This window comes from Dama dama, chromosome 4, assembly GCF_033118175.1.
Source record: "Dama dama isolate Ldn47 chromosome 4, ASM3311817v1, whole genome shotgun sequence".
Taxonomy (NCBI): Eukaryota; Metazoa; Chordata; class Mammalia; order Artiodactyla; family Cervidae; genus Dama; species Dama dama.
The window spans coordinates 59599314-59615106 of record NC_083684.1 but is presented as its reverse complement, the minus strand read 5'-3'; the positions used below and the strand labels follow the sequence as shown (position 1 = coordinate 59615106).

Below are 15793 nucleotides of genomic sequence, written 5' to 3'. Positions count from 1 at the left end.
GTGTGCTGAATGAGTGAGGAAGGACAGGATCCTCACGCACTCCGGTCCTCTGGAACCAGGCAGACAATAAATGTACAGTTATCTAACTGAGTGAGTGAGGTAATGAGTGAGTGAGCATCTAACTGAGTGAGGTAATGCAGAGCTGAAGACGGCTCTGCAGGAAAAAAGATCCCCAAGTACACGTAACAAACATACTGACTGTAGGGGTGAACACCTACAGAGGGATTAAAACCCAATCCAAGAAATGATCGAGGGACAAGCAAGAAGTCACTACTGAAAACCTCCCCACAAAATGACAAGGTCTCCCCTTTTCTGAGTGTTTAGGATGTGCCAGGCCAAGTGTCTTACACACATGATCTCATTCAGTCCTTATAACCCTAATAAGGTGGGTATTATCATTAGCTGCATTTGACAGAGGAAGCACAGAGCTCAGAGATGTGAAGCGGTTTAACTAAGAAATGCAGCTGAGCTGGGCTTGCAAACCAGGTGTGACCAGTTCCAAAGTCCATGCTGGACCCACTTGGCTTCTAAGCCCTTTGAAACTCAGAAAGGGGAGTGAGTCAAGGGGCTGGTCTTCCTGGAGGGAGAGGCCTGGACTGAACCCGGAAGTGAGGTACCTCTGCAAACGGGAAGGGGAACAAAGCCCGGTGAAGGAGAGGGTTTGGCAAGCTGAGAGGCCCAGTGGGAGTGAAGACACACTGCAGCGTCAGAACTAAGAGCAGCAGCGACAAAAGCTATCTGACCACTTACAACCTGCCAGGTACTGTTGTAAGGTTTTTTAACATACTGAATGCCCTCAGTGATTCAAAGTAATATCATTATCCTCATCTTACAGTCAAGGAAACTGAGTCACAGAGAGGTTAAACACTAGTTCACAAGCAGCAAACAAGAGATTTGGATCCAGGCAGTCTGGCTCCAGGTTCATACTGTACAGATTAGTCAGTAGCAAGAAAAAAAGGGGGAAAAGGTCATCAAGGCATATGCACCATGCATGTGCACATGCCCACAGTCCCCACAGGCACATGGCGAAGTTCTCCCATGGCTTCTCCATGGCCCGTCCTCCAGTTACTAATAACAGTTGCAATCTGTCCTCTCCCCGTCTCCACCCCCTGCCTTAATCTGCCCTGATGCGCTTGTTGCCAGGCTGTCTCCCAAAGGCCTCTGATCTAATGGCAAGCGTTTCTCCCCAAAGATGCTCCCCTCAATTAGTGGTGAAATTTAAATCTGCCATGCAGACAGCACTCTGCTCATTTACCCAGGCAAACGAGCTCAATAAGGAGGAAGGTCACAGCTCTAAGTATTTGTCAAAGAGCATTTTACAGAGGGCTTCCATTTGCACAGAGGAGCCATGGACCACCTCTGACCTGCGAACAAAGCAGACAAGCTGATCTCCAGCCCCGGCTGCTGGGCTCCACGCTCACCCCCAGAGACCCTGGGGGAAGAGCCTCGCTTTCAGACTCTGCCTCACCCTTCCTCCCCTCACATACTGCCCTTGGGGTTGAACCTTTCATCTCAGTCTCACTGGAAGGTGTCAACAAGAACACCGACTTATCTGTGCCACAAATGGCTAAAACTGAATCTGAGCAATGCCCCGTGATGGCCTGTCAAGTAAAACCCACGGGGTTATCAGGATCTGTGCTAACCACAGTCTCAGCTCAGAACCACAAGGAAAGCCCCAGCAAAGAGCTACACCCCAAGGTGTACACTCTGCAACAGGAATGATCTAGCTGCTAAAACAACGTATGACACTGCTTTGTGTACCCACACCCACCCCTGCCAGAACTACCCCCCACTCCTTAAAAGATGGGAAACACAAAGCCGTAAGTAGGTGCAGAGATCCCCTTACTGCTTTAGCTCTCAGCCTCACTGACTTATTGCCTCTTCAAGAACTGAGATGTGCTTCAAGACAGCTTTTAAACCAACGTGTTCAACATGCTAAAAGTAATGATTAAAAACAGCCTCACCCCTCGGTATATACTCTCAGTACATGAGTGTACACACATGCACCAAATTTCACAGACAAGAATGTTCACAGCAGCACTATTCTTAACAGCCCCAAACTGGCGAGTGCCCAAACATCCATGAAGAACAGAATGAATGAATGGATAGTGGACTAGTCACATGATGGAACAGTATACAGCAATGAGAATGAGTGTGTCATGCAGTCATGAGTGAGTTTATAGATCCACCCACAGATAAATCACAGACGTAATGCTGAGTCAAAGAAGCTACACCACAGCGATGCATTTGGGATGAGACCATCATAAAGTATAAAAGCAGGCAGAAGTATTCTGTAACTGTCAGGAGCCAGGGTAGTGGTGACCCCGGTAAGTTTTGGAGGGAGCAGGTCATCTTCAGTGCTGGGTACTGGTTATACATGTGTATGCAGTTAGTGGTTATTCATTGAGCTGTACTTACCATGAGCGCCCTTTTCTTAATGGATACTATACTGTGCTGTTTGTTGTTGTTCAGTTGCTAAGTTGTATCCGACTCTTTGCAACCCCATGGACTGCGGCATGCCAGGCTTCCCTGTCCTTCACTATCTCCTTGAGTTTGCTCAAACTCATGTCCATTGAGTCAGTGATATATACTTTAATGCAAAGTTTTTAAAAAACTGCTTACGGGGTATTCCCTGGTGGTCCAGTGATTAGGACTCCATGCTGCTACTGCAGCGGGCATGGGTTCAATCTCTGGTTTGGGAACTAAGATCCTGCAAGTCTACGTGGCTAGTAAATAAATAAACAACTAAATAAAAACACTTGATTCTGCCACTTCCTCCCTTCCCATTAAAAAAAAAAATTACAAATTAAAAACAAGAAATAAAAAAACCACAGCTGCATACAGCCACTGTCTAACCTCATCCATTGCTGCTTTGGGGAAGTGTACTGTTGGGCTTTCCACAGCCACAGTAACCCAGTAACAGGAGCCACAAAATGATGGCCAGCACGGACTGAGTGCCGCGTACCAGGCACTGCGCTAAGAACATTACAAACAGAAGTTCACTTCATTCTAAAAAATTCCCTTTCAAAGAGCTATTATTTTTATTCCCAATTTGAAGGAACAGGAATGAGGCTTAGGCAGTTTAAGGTCAGCTACTGCTTGGGAAAGTCAGGACACCAGAGGTGACTCAAAAGCTCATGGACTTAACACTTGGCTACCTGAATGGGAAAGGAGTTCACATTATAAACACAGAAACCGCACTATGCCCCCGTTTTTCTTTTTCATGACACTAACCTTTTCATTGAATCCAGGCCAACTGTCTTGTAAAATGTATCACACTCAGATTTTGTCCGATTATTCCCTCATGTTAAGATTCAGACGAAGTGTTTTTGGCAAGGAGGCACACAATGTTAGGATGAACTGCCTGATTACCTTTGATTAAGTGGTAACCCCCCACATCTCTCCATTATAAAGGTATATTTTCCCTTTACAATTAGTAATGCATTGGGTGGTATTTTGAGATCATGCAAACATCAAGTTCCCTCTGTACTTTTTCTCAGTGATTAACCATTGAGGCATAATTTATATATAATAAACTGCATACATTAAAAGTGTACAGCTTAAGGGACTTACCTGGTGGTACAGTGGCTAAAAATCTGCCTTCTGATGCAGGGACACATGTTCGATCCCTGGTTGGGGAACTAAAATTTGACATGTGGTAGGGCAGCTGGACCCACACCACAACTGGAGAGCCCATGTGCTGCAATGAGGCGCCACAACCAGGGCCCGATGCAGCCAAAAGCATACAGTTTCATCACCACAATCGAAATATGCAACGTTTCCATCACCCCCAGAAGGTTTCCCATGGCCCTTTGCAATCAATTGTTCTTGTCACCCCCAACTCCCAGGCGACCACGATCCGCCTATAGATTAGTGTGCATTTCTGTCACTATAGATTAGTGTGCATTTTCCAGAGCCATATGGAAATGGAACCATAATTTGTAATCCTGTGTGTCTGGCTTCCATCCCTCTCAGCATATAATGATCCGAGGCGTGGCAGTGTAGCCGGGTGTGGCAGTAAGTCATCCCTCTTGGCCCCCGAGTAGTATTCCAAGGGTGGATGAACCGGTTTGTTTATTCCCCTCAACAGCAGCGGTGAGGGTTCTAACTGCTCCCTATCATCACTTGGTCCTGTCACTTGTGTTATTCTCCAGTGACTTGAAAACCCAATCATGTTCCTTGCTTGAATTAATTATTCATTTGTGTAATTATGCCCATCTCCTCCACCCCTGGATATCATGAGGGCAACTTTAGTTCAACACAGTGCCTAGCATTAATTAATATAGTAATGGATTAATCCAATAAATATCTGCTGATGGAATGGAATCTGCCATCCTCCAACACCACCACCATCAAAGGATGGTAAACTAAATATTTTTAAACCTATTAATGAATCATCAGGACATTTCTGTCTTTCTACAACCACTTGGGACTGTATCTGGATTTTTCCACTCCATCAGAAATGTCAAGCTTGACTATCAAGGAGTGGCCCTGGAAGTCAGACAGGAAAAAACCCTCTTGCATCACACAGCCTGCTCCGTGTAGGAACTGAAACCCCAATGCAGGGTACTGTGGCTCAATGAAAGACCCTCCCACAAAGAGCTTTTGAAAATAAATGTGAATTTCAGGGGCAATGTTGTGCCCAGGCAGGTGCTGCCTTGAAAGGCAGAGTCCTGGTGCTCTTACCAGATCTGGGGGTAGAAGAGAATATAAATGCTGCTGCTTTCTCTCAAGCCAAGCTAACCCTGCACTTTATTGACACAGAGGGCATCCTTGCAATGATAAAAGACCATGATGGCCTCTGACTGCACCTCCCAAGAGTCACCTTCCCTCATCTGGGTTCTTACAGCAAGAAAACAATCTCGAAGAAGATGAGATCACAGACGCCAAGTGCCCAGTACAGCACCTGGATCATGGCAAGTGCTCAGTGAATACATGTGTCAGGAATAGAAGATCGGGAGTTAACACGATGGCAGACCATCACTGGCATTATTATTTTACACAGCTGCAGACTCCCTTGACTACAGGGAGTTTCTCACTCCACAGAGACCAAAAGAAATTAAGATGCACTCACCATACCAGGGCCTACCAATTATTTGCACGGTACAGTCTGAATACATTATAATTCAAAATGCAAAAGAGGGAGGGGCCTTCTGTCCAAATGAAACCGCTTCTCCCTCAGAACAATTCTTCCCAGTGGCCCGTGGCACTTGCTCCAGGTGCTGCGGACTGCTCAGCTCTCAGTGAGCAAAGTGATGCAGAGAAAGCCTGCTGGATGCCAAGTAATTTTGCCACTGTCACCCTGTCCCCTTCTCCTACTGCCAAAAGAAAAAGATTAAAAGTCACAGACAGGGCAAGGTGGTTTGATCTTACACATTATTCAAAGAACTCTTTCCTAGAGAATGCTATTTTTAGTGAAATGGCCGACACATGAGGCTGAGGGCCCGGGGAGTCCATGCCGCAGAGCACGGATGAACAGGCAGCGGGCTCTCAGTCTACAGCACACTAGCCCTTCCGGGACGGAGAGGGGTGACCCCTGGAAGCTCCCTCGGGGAGCATCTGTGCTGTGTGATGGGGCCGTTTCCCCCAACTTGGGGAAGGGAGCCTTGACTCAAAACTAGCCCAGAGACTCGAGATTTAAAACCTCAGTTTTGTGACCATCGTGAGGTGTAAAGACAGCATCCTTATCCTCAGAAACTAGTCTCAGGATGGTGAGCAGGTTCTCCAAGTGAGTCTTCACTCCAACTCCAGGGAGATAAACTGTCCAGAAGTGAATATTCCCACTCCCTGCCCAGCAGAGAGACCTGAAGTCAGCGGGGCCGATGCGCCCCTGCACCGAGAAGTCACACTGCTATGGAAGCGAAGCAGGGACCCCACAGCCCCGACCAATTTCTCACATGGGTGAAAACTGGAAGAAAAAGTTCCCTCCAAAAAAAAAAAACAACAACCCAGAAACATAAAGTCAGTCCGACCCACACACTGCTGGGCGGACCCCAGCAAGGCTGCAGGAGTAGGTGCCTTTCCCAGCCCTCTGTGTGACCAGAGCCAGGAGAAGGAGAACCTAACATCTTACTAGCACGGTGAGCGTGGGGGCTGGCCCTGGGCCTGGGCCTGGGCTGGGCTAAAGGCATCTGCAGGTCAATCTGAATGCTCTTCTACCCACTGGCCCTTTCTTGAACACGTTCCAATTTTAGGAAATATGGAACAAGGATAAATGAACCAGTCAGAAAGCTCAGTAAAAAAAACAGGCGCAAACCAGGACCAATCAACCAGGACCAATCTCCACCCACAACATTACGAGCTAACCTAAAGATACAGAGGAGGAGCTCCAACAGAACCCTGGGAATGCAGGCGCGGTGCACTTTGAGGCGAGAAGGCAGCGATCCTTTCTTCCTGGTTTGTATTTAGGAAGAGCAGGCAATTTTCTCACGCAATGTGGGATCACGGTCCAGCAGTCCCAGGAAGATGGAACTAGCTGCAAACAAATCTCTCCCCATATTCCCAGGGACCCCCACGAGCCCAACTCTTGCCACCCTTTCTCAGGTCAGAGGTTAAAACACAGTTGGCTTGGAGATGAAATCGTAAAAGATGATGCACAAGAAATACAGTGTTAAAACAAAAGCTGTGGAACAGCAATGTGACCTCATGTTTTTAAACATTTTGGGGGACAGTATTAGCAGAAAATATAATTCAACTATTAATGCAGATTACTTCTGGAGAGCTGGGATTATAAGGGACTTTCTGTTATACACCTACACAATGTCTATGTTTACAGTAATTTTTTTACAGTGAGCAAGTGTATTGCTCTCATAATACTTTTTTCTTTTTTTAAATTGTTGGCTGTGCTGTACAGTTTGCAGGATCTTAGTTCCCTGACCAGGGAATGAACCCAAGCTGCCTGCCTTGGAAGTGTAGAACCTTAACCATTGAACTGCCAGGGAAGACCCCAAAAAAATACTGTTAAGGTGATGGGATGGCTGAAATCGTCCCAACTCCTAACGTTCACACCAGTTCCTCCACTGCAAGGCTCTGCCTGGGTTCCCGCTGTGACTCTGGCTGTGAAGCGGCAAGCGACTGGCAACAGAGGCCTCCCCGTGGCCAGTGGACACCAACTCCCAGGCACTGCCCTTGAAAGTCACGATGCAGGATTTTGTTTACCTGGATGAGCACAGTGCCAAGACGCAGGAGATGGACCCAGAAACAGGACACAATGACTTTTGACTCTGAACTGCATGGGCCAGTCCTGATAAACACGTTTCATCTGGAATATCATTGGAATCGACTGGAAGTGACTGCCTGGACTACCATGTGGAAACGGGCTTGTGTGGTAATAATGTCTACCGTGAGTAAGGGCGGGGGGCATGGTCAGGTGGCAGCACAGACTTCCCCTAAGAAAAGTGCAAGTTCAAGACTTACAGGCTTCCGGCTGCCAGGGGGAAGGATGGAGGAAGGGGTAGTCAGGGAGTGTGGGATGGACATTTACACAGTGCTGCATCTAAAATGGATGACCAATAAAGGCCTTCTGTACAGCACAGGGAACTCTGCTCAATGTCACATGGCAGCCTGGATGGGAGGCGAGTTTGTGGGAGAATGGATACATGTGTTATGTCCGGCTAAAACTAGTACAACATTGGTAATTAGCTCTATTCTAATATAAAACAAAAAGTTTAAAGAAAAAGGATAAGTTCAGTATAAATCAGTCCAAGCTGGGGAAAAAACCTGATCCGTAATTTATTCATTCACCAAAATGTAAGAGAGTCCCTAAGCCCACTTTACAGCTGTGCTCTGTCCAGGGAGGGAGGGGGCAGTGATGCGGCCCGCCCGCCATGTCTGTGGTCCGGCCCTCGGCTCAGACAGGAGCCACGTGATGATGAGGTGCCAGAAGGGGGCTGAGGACACTGGGGAGGCACAGATAGCACACCACAGAAGGGGAGTGTCTACATGACAACTGTTTAGACTCTTCAAAAAGAGTCATCATTAAAAAAAAAAGAGAAAGGCAGAGAGAACTGTTCTCAACTGGAAGGGACTAAGGAGGCAATCGCTAAATGCATTGTGAATATTGACAGGATTCTAGCACAAAAAATTCAGCTATAAGAGGCAGTTGTAAGTCAACTGAGTAAATGTGAGTCAACACAGGCAGCATAAGAAATGCTCCTGAATTAATGCTAATATTCTTAAAGAAGTCTGAGCACCAAAGAATTGATGCTTTTGAACTGTGGTGTTGGAGAAGACTCTTGAGTCCCTTAGACTGCAAGGAGATCAAACCAGTCAATCTTAAAGAAAATCAATCCTGAATATTCATTGGAAGGACTAACGCTGAAGCTGAAGTTCCAATACTTTAGCCACCTGATGCGAAGAGCCGATTCATTGGAAAAGACCCTGATGCCGGGAAAGACTGAAGGCAGGAAGAGAAGGGGACGACAGAGGACAAGATGGTTGGATGGCATCACCGACTCGATGGACATGAGTTTGAGCAAGCTCTGGGAGTTGGTGATGGACAGGGAGGCCTGGTGTGCTGCAGTCCATGGGATCACAGAGTCGGACACGACTGAGTGACTGAACAATTCTTAAAATTGATAATGTTATTGCAGTTATGGAGGAAAAAGTTCTTAAGCTTAGAGATATATCCCGAGATGTTCTGGGAGCAAAGTGACATGGTGTCTGCAGCTCACCTTCAAATGGCTTAACAACAATACAAATTGTGGGGAGAAAGGGTAAAAGTGGCAAAATGGTAACCAGTGGTGAGTATGGGGAGATTACGGTGTTGTTCTTTCCATGGATTTTACCATTTTCAAATTTAAAAGTTAGGGAGAAAAGAGAAGAGTCATAATTCGGTAAAGCTGACCAGCAACAGGAAGACCAAACGCCCTACAGGTGCAGCTAACCACGACAAGCAGCAAGCACAGAGTGCTTCCGCCAGCCGGGCGCCACACCCGCTGCCCGACAGGCAAGGCCCCCTGAACCTGGCAGCCCGAGGAGGCCGCCCTGTCATCACCTTCAGTTTACAGATGAGCAAATGGCAGAACAAAGATTCTAAATGCGGTCTAACTGCAGATCTGAAGCGATGTATCACTCTTCCCAAATGCCTCTCCTAGTGAATCTGTTTTAAGTACATCAGGAAAAAATGCTACAGGGGCCAGACAACAGAGGAATAGTTGAATTATCGGTAATACAGCCATTTAATGGAACACTGTACAGCAATTAAAAGTCGTATTTTCACAGAGTATTTAATGACAGGGGAAAATGCTCACCAAACAATGTCTGGTTTAAAAAACAGTGGATCTCAAATAATGGTTCTCTGATATAACTCTCGGTTACTGAGTTCTTTTTTCTGTAGGAAAACAGGAATAGGTAAGCTGGTAAACTCAGGGCTCTTTAGCATCGTGTGAGTTATGCTACACAATTTTTGAGAACTATAATACCACATAATCTGAATTATGTAAAATCAAAAACCTATACACATGCACAGGTGATTCCCTGCTAGCTCAGCTGGTAAAGAATCCGCCTGCAACGCAGGAGACCCCAGTTCGATTCCTGGGTCAGGAAGATCCCCTGGAGAAGGGATAGGCTACCCACTCTAGTATTCTTGGGCTTCTCTGGTAGCTGAGACAGTAAAGAATCCACCTGCAATGTGGGAGACCTGGGTTTGATCCCTGGGTTGAGAGAGATCCCCTGGAGAGGGGCATGGCAACCCACTCCAACATTCTTGCCTGGAGAATCCCCATGGACAGAAGGGTCTGGAGAGCTACAGTCCACGGGTCACAAAGAGTCAGAGACAACTGAGCGACTAAGCACACATACATGCAGAGGAATAAGACTATAAGGTAACACATCAAAATACCTACAGTGGTTTCATTAAATGGAAGAAAAATGAATCCTTTTCACAGCTTTTGCCTTCTGTTGAATTATTACAACAAACATGCTTAAATTTTAGGAAGCTGAAAACAAGTTCTATTAGGAAACTGAGTACTCAAAAGACATCTGCTTCCAGCACACATTAAGCTCACAGATACCACATCTAAGTTTTTTCTTGAAATTCTATAAAAATAGAAATTAATGCCAATGAAGGGAAGCATGTGACTAGAATTTGTGATTAGAATTTAAGGGGAGAAGGTAAGAAAGAAGAAAACAATGGAATTATGGTATTCTAGGTTGAAAACCAATCACTCCATCAACAACCAATGGACACTGCGTGCCGGGCTCTCGGAGTCTGGAGGAACAGAGAATCCTGTTCTCGGGACTGAAACATGCTGAGAAAAGCTACCAGGGAGGTTACACTCCAAGGGCTACTGGGGGTGGAAGAGTCTTGAAGAATGAGGACAAGTTCCAGAGGCAAGGAGGAATGTGGGACACATTTCAAACCTCACAAAGGACATACGCAAAGAAGTTCTGCTCTGGCCATACTCTTCTGATACACTGTGTGTATTCCTGTAAAACAATTTTAAAATTAATGCCTGCGGTGGTATAAAACAAAGAAGGGGAGGGAGGGAGGGAGGGAGGGAGGAAAGGACTGAGGGAAGAAGGCAGGCAGACACCACGGCAGGACTGTGTGCAGGAGGGAGGGGTCGGCATCTGGAAGGCGACGAGGAAGCAAGAAGAGGTTTACAGGAGAGGGGCTGTCACAGACTTGGGATGGACTGAGGAGGAGGGTGATGGCGGGGCAGGAGAAGTGAAGTGGAGAAGACGAGCCAAGAGATGGCAGAGGGGGAGTGACATACTTGGGAACTGATGCGATGAGTCAGAGAGGACGCTGAAGTTCCAAGCTCTGGGGTGTCAGGGTGAGCAGTGGGGCATCTAATGGAACTTTAAGAGAAGCAGAGGCTCAGTGGGGGCTGCTGGTGACCTGGGGGCAGGGCTGAAGAAGTCACACCTGAAAGGACTCTCAGGTAAGAAAGAGTATTGAGAAGCGGTGGATGGGAAAAAAGCTAAGCTCAGTCTAAGAGTCGGGAGAAGCAAGATGGGAATGATAGATCAAGCCCACTGAGGTGGTAAGCTAGGGGGTGCTACCCTAGCAGATGACTTCAAGCATTTGTTGCTACCACAGGCAAGCCAGTCAAGGAGCCCACTCCTAAGAGGCTCCCCCTGAAAAGGGAAGCTCACCCTGACAGGAGAATCCTAACCGATAAATGAAGAAGGAATTAGAGCTATCGTTGTCTCAAGGAAGAAGCATCAGTGGATACTAAAACTATGTGCATGTGTTAGTCGCTTAGTCGTGTCCGACTCTCTGTGACCCCGTGGACTGTAGAGGACCCCAGGCTCCTCTGTCCATGGGATTCTCCAGGCAAGAATACTGGAGTGGGTTGCCATGCCCTCCTCCAGGGGATCTTCCTGACCCAGGATTGAACCTGGGTCTCCTGCACTGGCAGGCAGATTCTTTACCATCAGAGCCACCAAGCAAGGTGAAAACGGTAGGAGAAAACAGGTATTTACACAGTCTCAAAGCATCTCCCTACAAAGTACTTATTGAGATAACAGGAGAAAGAGTAGCTTTATAGTGGAGAATCTCAGCAGATACCACCACCTTAATCAAGGGATCAAGAAGAAGATCTCCAGTGATGGGACACATTGACAACACACGCCACGTGGTATGATGCTCCGAGGACACAGCCTCATTTCCCTGATGTTTCTTCCAAAAGGGCAAACATGAACCTAGTCATAAGGAAACATCAAAAAAACAGAAACAACCCCAAGTTGAGGAAGCTCCTCCAAATGACTGATCTGTATTTTTTAAAATTATCAAGACCATGAAAAACAGATCAACTGAACTGTTTCAGATTAAAGGAGACTAAAAAGACTCCATAATTAAATGTACCATGTGGTCTGAGATTAGCTCCTGGACCAAAAAAGGTCCTTCTGCTTTTAAAGGATGTTAATCTGGCAACTAATGAAATGAAACATTTATAGATTAGATAGGTTAGTACTGGGTATTAATGTCATAATTTTGATAACTGCACGGTGGTTACATAAAGAGAATGCTTTTAGGAAACATCCAATGAAATGTTTAGCAATAAAGGTCTATCATGTCTGTAGCTTTCAACCATTTCAGAAAAAAGATTCACAGACATGTAGGGTAGGGACCTATGACACAGGCAATGTGGTAAAATGTTAACATTTAAGGAACCTGGAATTGTAACTTTTAAATTTCTTACAACTTAAAATTTTGGTAACTTTTTTTTAAAGTTAGGGAACAACCCCTCTAAATGTTACAAACTATCTCTCTGAAGTGTTGGGTCAACAAGGAGAGGCTTGAAATACCTAACTTGCTTCCTGCACACTTCCTCCTTGCCCAAGGCAGAGGTTCAGGAAGAAGCTGATATAAAACCAAGGTCAAGAAGATGGATGCTGACAAAAGGCTCTGGGTACAGAAGGACGAAACTGCAGATCGGTCATAATTATGCAAAGTCAATCCTGGGGTGACTGAGGAAACCCTGGTAACAACTCAAAGTCTACAGAGCACTCAATTTGAAATCCAGTTCCCCTGATTTGACACAACCTGAGTAAATATTAACACCATCACTCAGCTTAAAATGCTACTGAAATTATCAGTAGGCTGTCCATACCACACAATAGTTAATATCATTACAGGTAATACCGGAATTAGAAAGAACACATAGGGAGATTATGATCCCTACCTTGGTTTCAAATTAATACAAGCCTGTAATATTCTTGAGCTTAACTCCTAAAGCTCAAGAATCCACATAACCATGTGCCCACCATACCTCCTCTAAGCTCATCAGCTTTCACAGTATCCAGGAGAAAACCAAGGGAAACAAGGAAGCTCCAGGGGTTACAAAAGAAACGCCAAGGATGGGAGCTTCCTGGAGGTCCAATGGTTAGGATCCTGTGCTTTCACTGCCGTGGACTGAGTTCAATCCCTGGTCGGGGAACTAAGATCTCATGTCATGCGACATGGCCAAAAAGAAAAAAAAGTGTGTGTGGGGAGGAAGGGAGAAACACCAAGGAGACATGTTACGTTAGAGGAGCTCTAAATAAACAAAATAAATGTTTTTCAACACAGGTAAAATTTTATCACTTTAAGAGCAACACAGAAAATTTTAAGACAGTCAGTATTTGTGATAACACCAAGGTGTCAATGGAATTGGAAATGTAGCTGCTTGATAAGATGGTATCTAAGGATTCATTTTTTACTGCAGGAAAAAAAACCTATCAATATATGAATTTCAGGCACCTGACTGATGGCCAACTACACATTCCTTTTGTTCAACCAAAATGTGTTATTGTGTCCAGAACAGTGTTGAGGTCCCTGATAAATAAGCCCCTATCCCTGCTGAGAGACGAAGAAGGAGACAGGCTGCACGCCATGACAGGGGGGCTGGGGGCGCACAGAGAGGTATTCTAACCAGTTTCACCTGCCGTCCTGACGCCACGGCTGCCCTCCTCCCATGCGCCCAGAGGCCTCACGACTACATGAAGACGGAGGAGCCACAAGTCCGACAGCTCCTTCTCAGAAAGCATCTCACAGAAACCAGACATGATTCCAGAATCTCCAGATGGCTTACCCTCTTAGAAAGCAGCCTGCAGACAGTGAAAACTAACTTCTCTGAGGTGACACTTACCTGTGGCTTCAATGTACTCGATACATCGCTCGATAAACACAGGAATTGGCTTCTCCGGAGTCACCACAGTTGTCAAGGGCACCCCAAAGTAGTTACTCTCCCAGGTCGCCTTTGTGATGGATGGCCGGGGTTTGGGCTTTGGTTTCTGTCCAGGAGAGAGGGGAAAAAAAGCACAAAAACAAAATCAGTCTCAACACACAACTCAAACATCAGTAAGGCTTCCAGAGGGGAACTCACGGTGGTATGGAAACTGTTAGGAAAAAAGACTTCAAGCAGGATAAAGAGACTCACCTACTCATCTCATTTCTCCAAGTATCACACAAGACGCTGGCAAGTTGCCAGGTAGTCACACCTTGAGTGTGAAACTGCATTATGAGAACAAAGGTGTTTATAAGAAGCAGGCCATGTTTATTTAATAACAATGAGAGGACCGGCCAACATCCTTTATCAGGCGTGCGATGGAGTAAACAGGAAATATTCCAAACATTCCACACAGATAATAGATACTATACACTCAAAAGATGGCTAAAATCTTTTTTAAAAGATTAAAAAGTGGAATTGAAAACTAGTAATTTCCTCCTTCCAGAAGAGCACACAGTCTGCTGAAAGTTCCCAGAAGAACTCGCTCTGATGTATCAGTCTGGGGTTAACTCCCAATGGGCTGCATTGGGAGAGGGTAAAACCAACTAATCAGACATGACAAGTAAGATAATTCTTTGCTCCTTCCTAGAAGTCACCTCCCTCAAGTAGTAGGAGTAGCAGAAGCAGCAACAACTACTGGAGAGCTTACTATGTACCAAGGAAGTCCCAGATACCATTTCTATTCAACCTTATAGCATTCCATTATACCAAGGAAAATGTCTCACAGGACACAGTGTGTAAGTGACAGTGTGAGGATTCAAATTCAGGAGGGTCTGTCTCCAAAGTCCATGCTCATAAACATTACTGAGATATTTTGCTCCAAAATTATTCAAACCTTTTATTTTGAAGATCACACAAGGAAAAAAAAAATGCTCTAGACCAATGATAAGTTTTCTAAAGCTACAGAAATATACCTCAAATTCTGGCCTGTTATTAAAGTATCTACTGAAGAGGAGAACAACCAAATAGGATCAAGGTAAATGCTTTTGGATAAAGTCCACTAAAGGGGACAGCTAACTAGCTTAAATAGGTCAGTATCAATCGTTCCCTTTCCTCATCCTGCTCATCCTCATTCCTTCTCGTACCCCCTTTACATGGGTACAAATCACTTCCTATTTAGTCTGAGATTCGCTGAGGACTTTCTCTGCAAACGTGGCAAAAAAAAAAAAAAGAACAGGTGAGAATAAAACGCACACGAAAGAACAAGGCTATTCTGGGCTGTTGGTGGATACTATCTGACATGACAGACCAAAGGAAAAAATGGTCCAACCCTCATACATCCAGCTAACTGATTTGGAGAACCGTAATGCTGCATGAATGGATCCAAGGGTCCCAGAGAAGAACCTGCGCTCCACACAGCCTACCCATCCCTGTCGTTGCAACATGCCCATTCCTGGTAAAACCACTGCCATGGTCTCTCAGGTTGTGGGGCGTGGCTGCTGCCATCTCCCTGTATAGACTGCCTGAAGCAAACAGGCCCTGACTTCACACTTTTTATCAAAGAAGTATGGAAAAGAAAGTGACTTATAATTTATTTTCACATGAAAGAATTTAACCAACCTAGCCTCTCTCCAGCATCTTCTACTTAGATGAAGTACAACATAAAGGATTTAAGCTTCCAAATCTAACAGAATTTGGGTTTGAATCCCAAGGGACAGGTTCTATGACTGTGGTCAAGTTGCTTAGCACCCCGGGGACGGTACCCTCCTCACAAGGCGGTCCTGAGGGTGAAATGATATGATGTACTGGAAGGGGCTTGGTGCCTAGACAACACAGTCGCCCAGGAGTGTGAGCTGTTACTAAAAGAAAGAGAAGGACTGAGTGTTTTCCATCACACACAGCAGCAACCGGACAGCAATGAGTCAACTGACAGTCCACTCTCTCTTAAGGCTGCAGCATTTAAACTATAAGCTGCAGAGTCTGAACATACAATGAAGGCCATCTGGATTTAAGCGGCCTTCTTTTGGCCAACCCCAATCAGGCAGAATCTGCCAGTCAAAACTACCATAACAATACCATTGTTCTTCAGTAAAACCTTGAGGCTTCCAAATAAACTGTTGTTATGGAATGGGAAA

The 15793-nt window shown here is 45.6% G+C and overlaps 1 protein-coding gene across 2 annotated transcripts in view; it reads right to left on the bottom strand.

The window, feature by feature from the left end:
- Window positions 1-15793, bottom strand: part of ARHGAP35 (Rho GTPase activating protein 35) — a 114150-nt gene that overhangs the window by 45524 nt on the left and 52833 nt on the right. For both annotated transcript variants that reach the window (XM_061139681.1, XM_061139680.1), the window contains exon 3: window positions 13578-13722. In XM_061139681.1, coding sequence (XP_060995664.1) covers window positions 13578-13722 — 145 coding nt within the window. The remainder of the gene's footprint in view (window positions 1-13577; window positions 13723-15793) is intronic.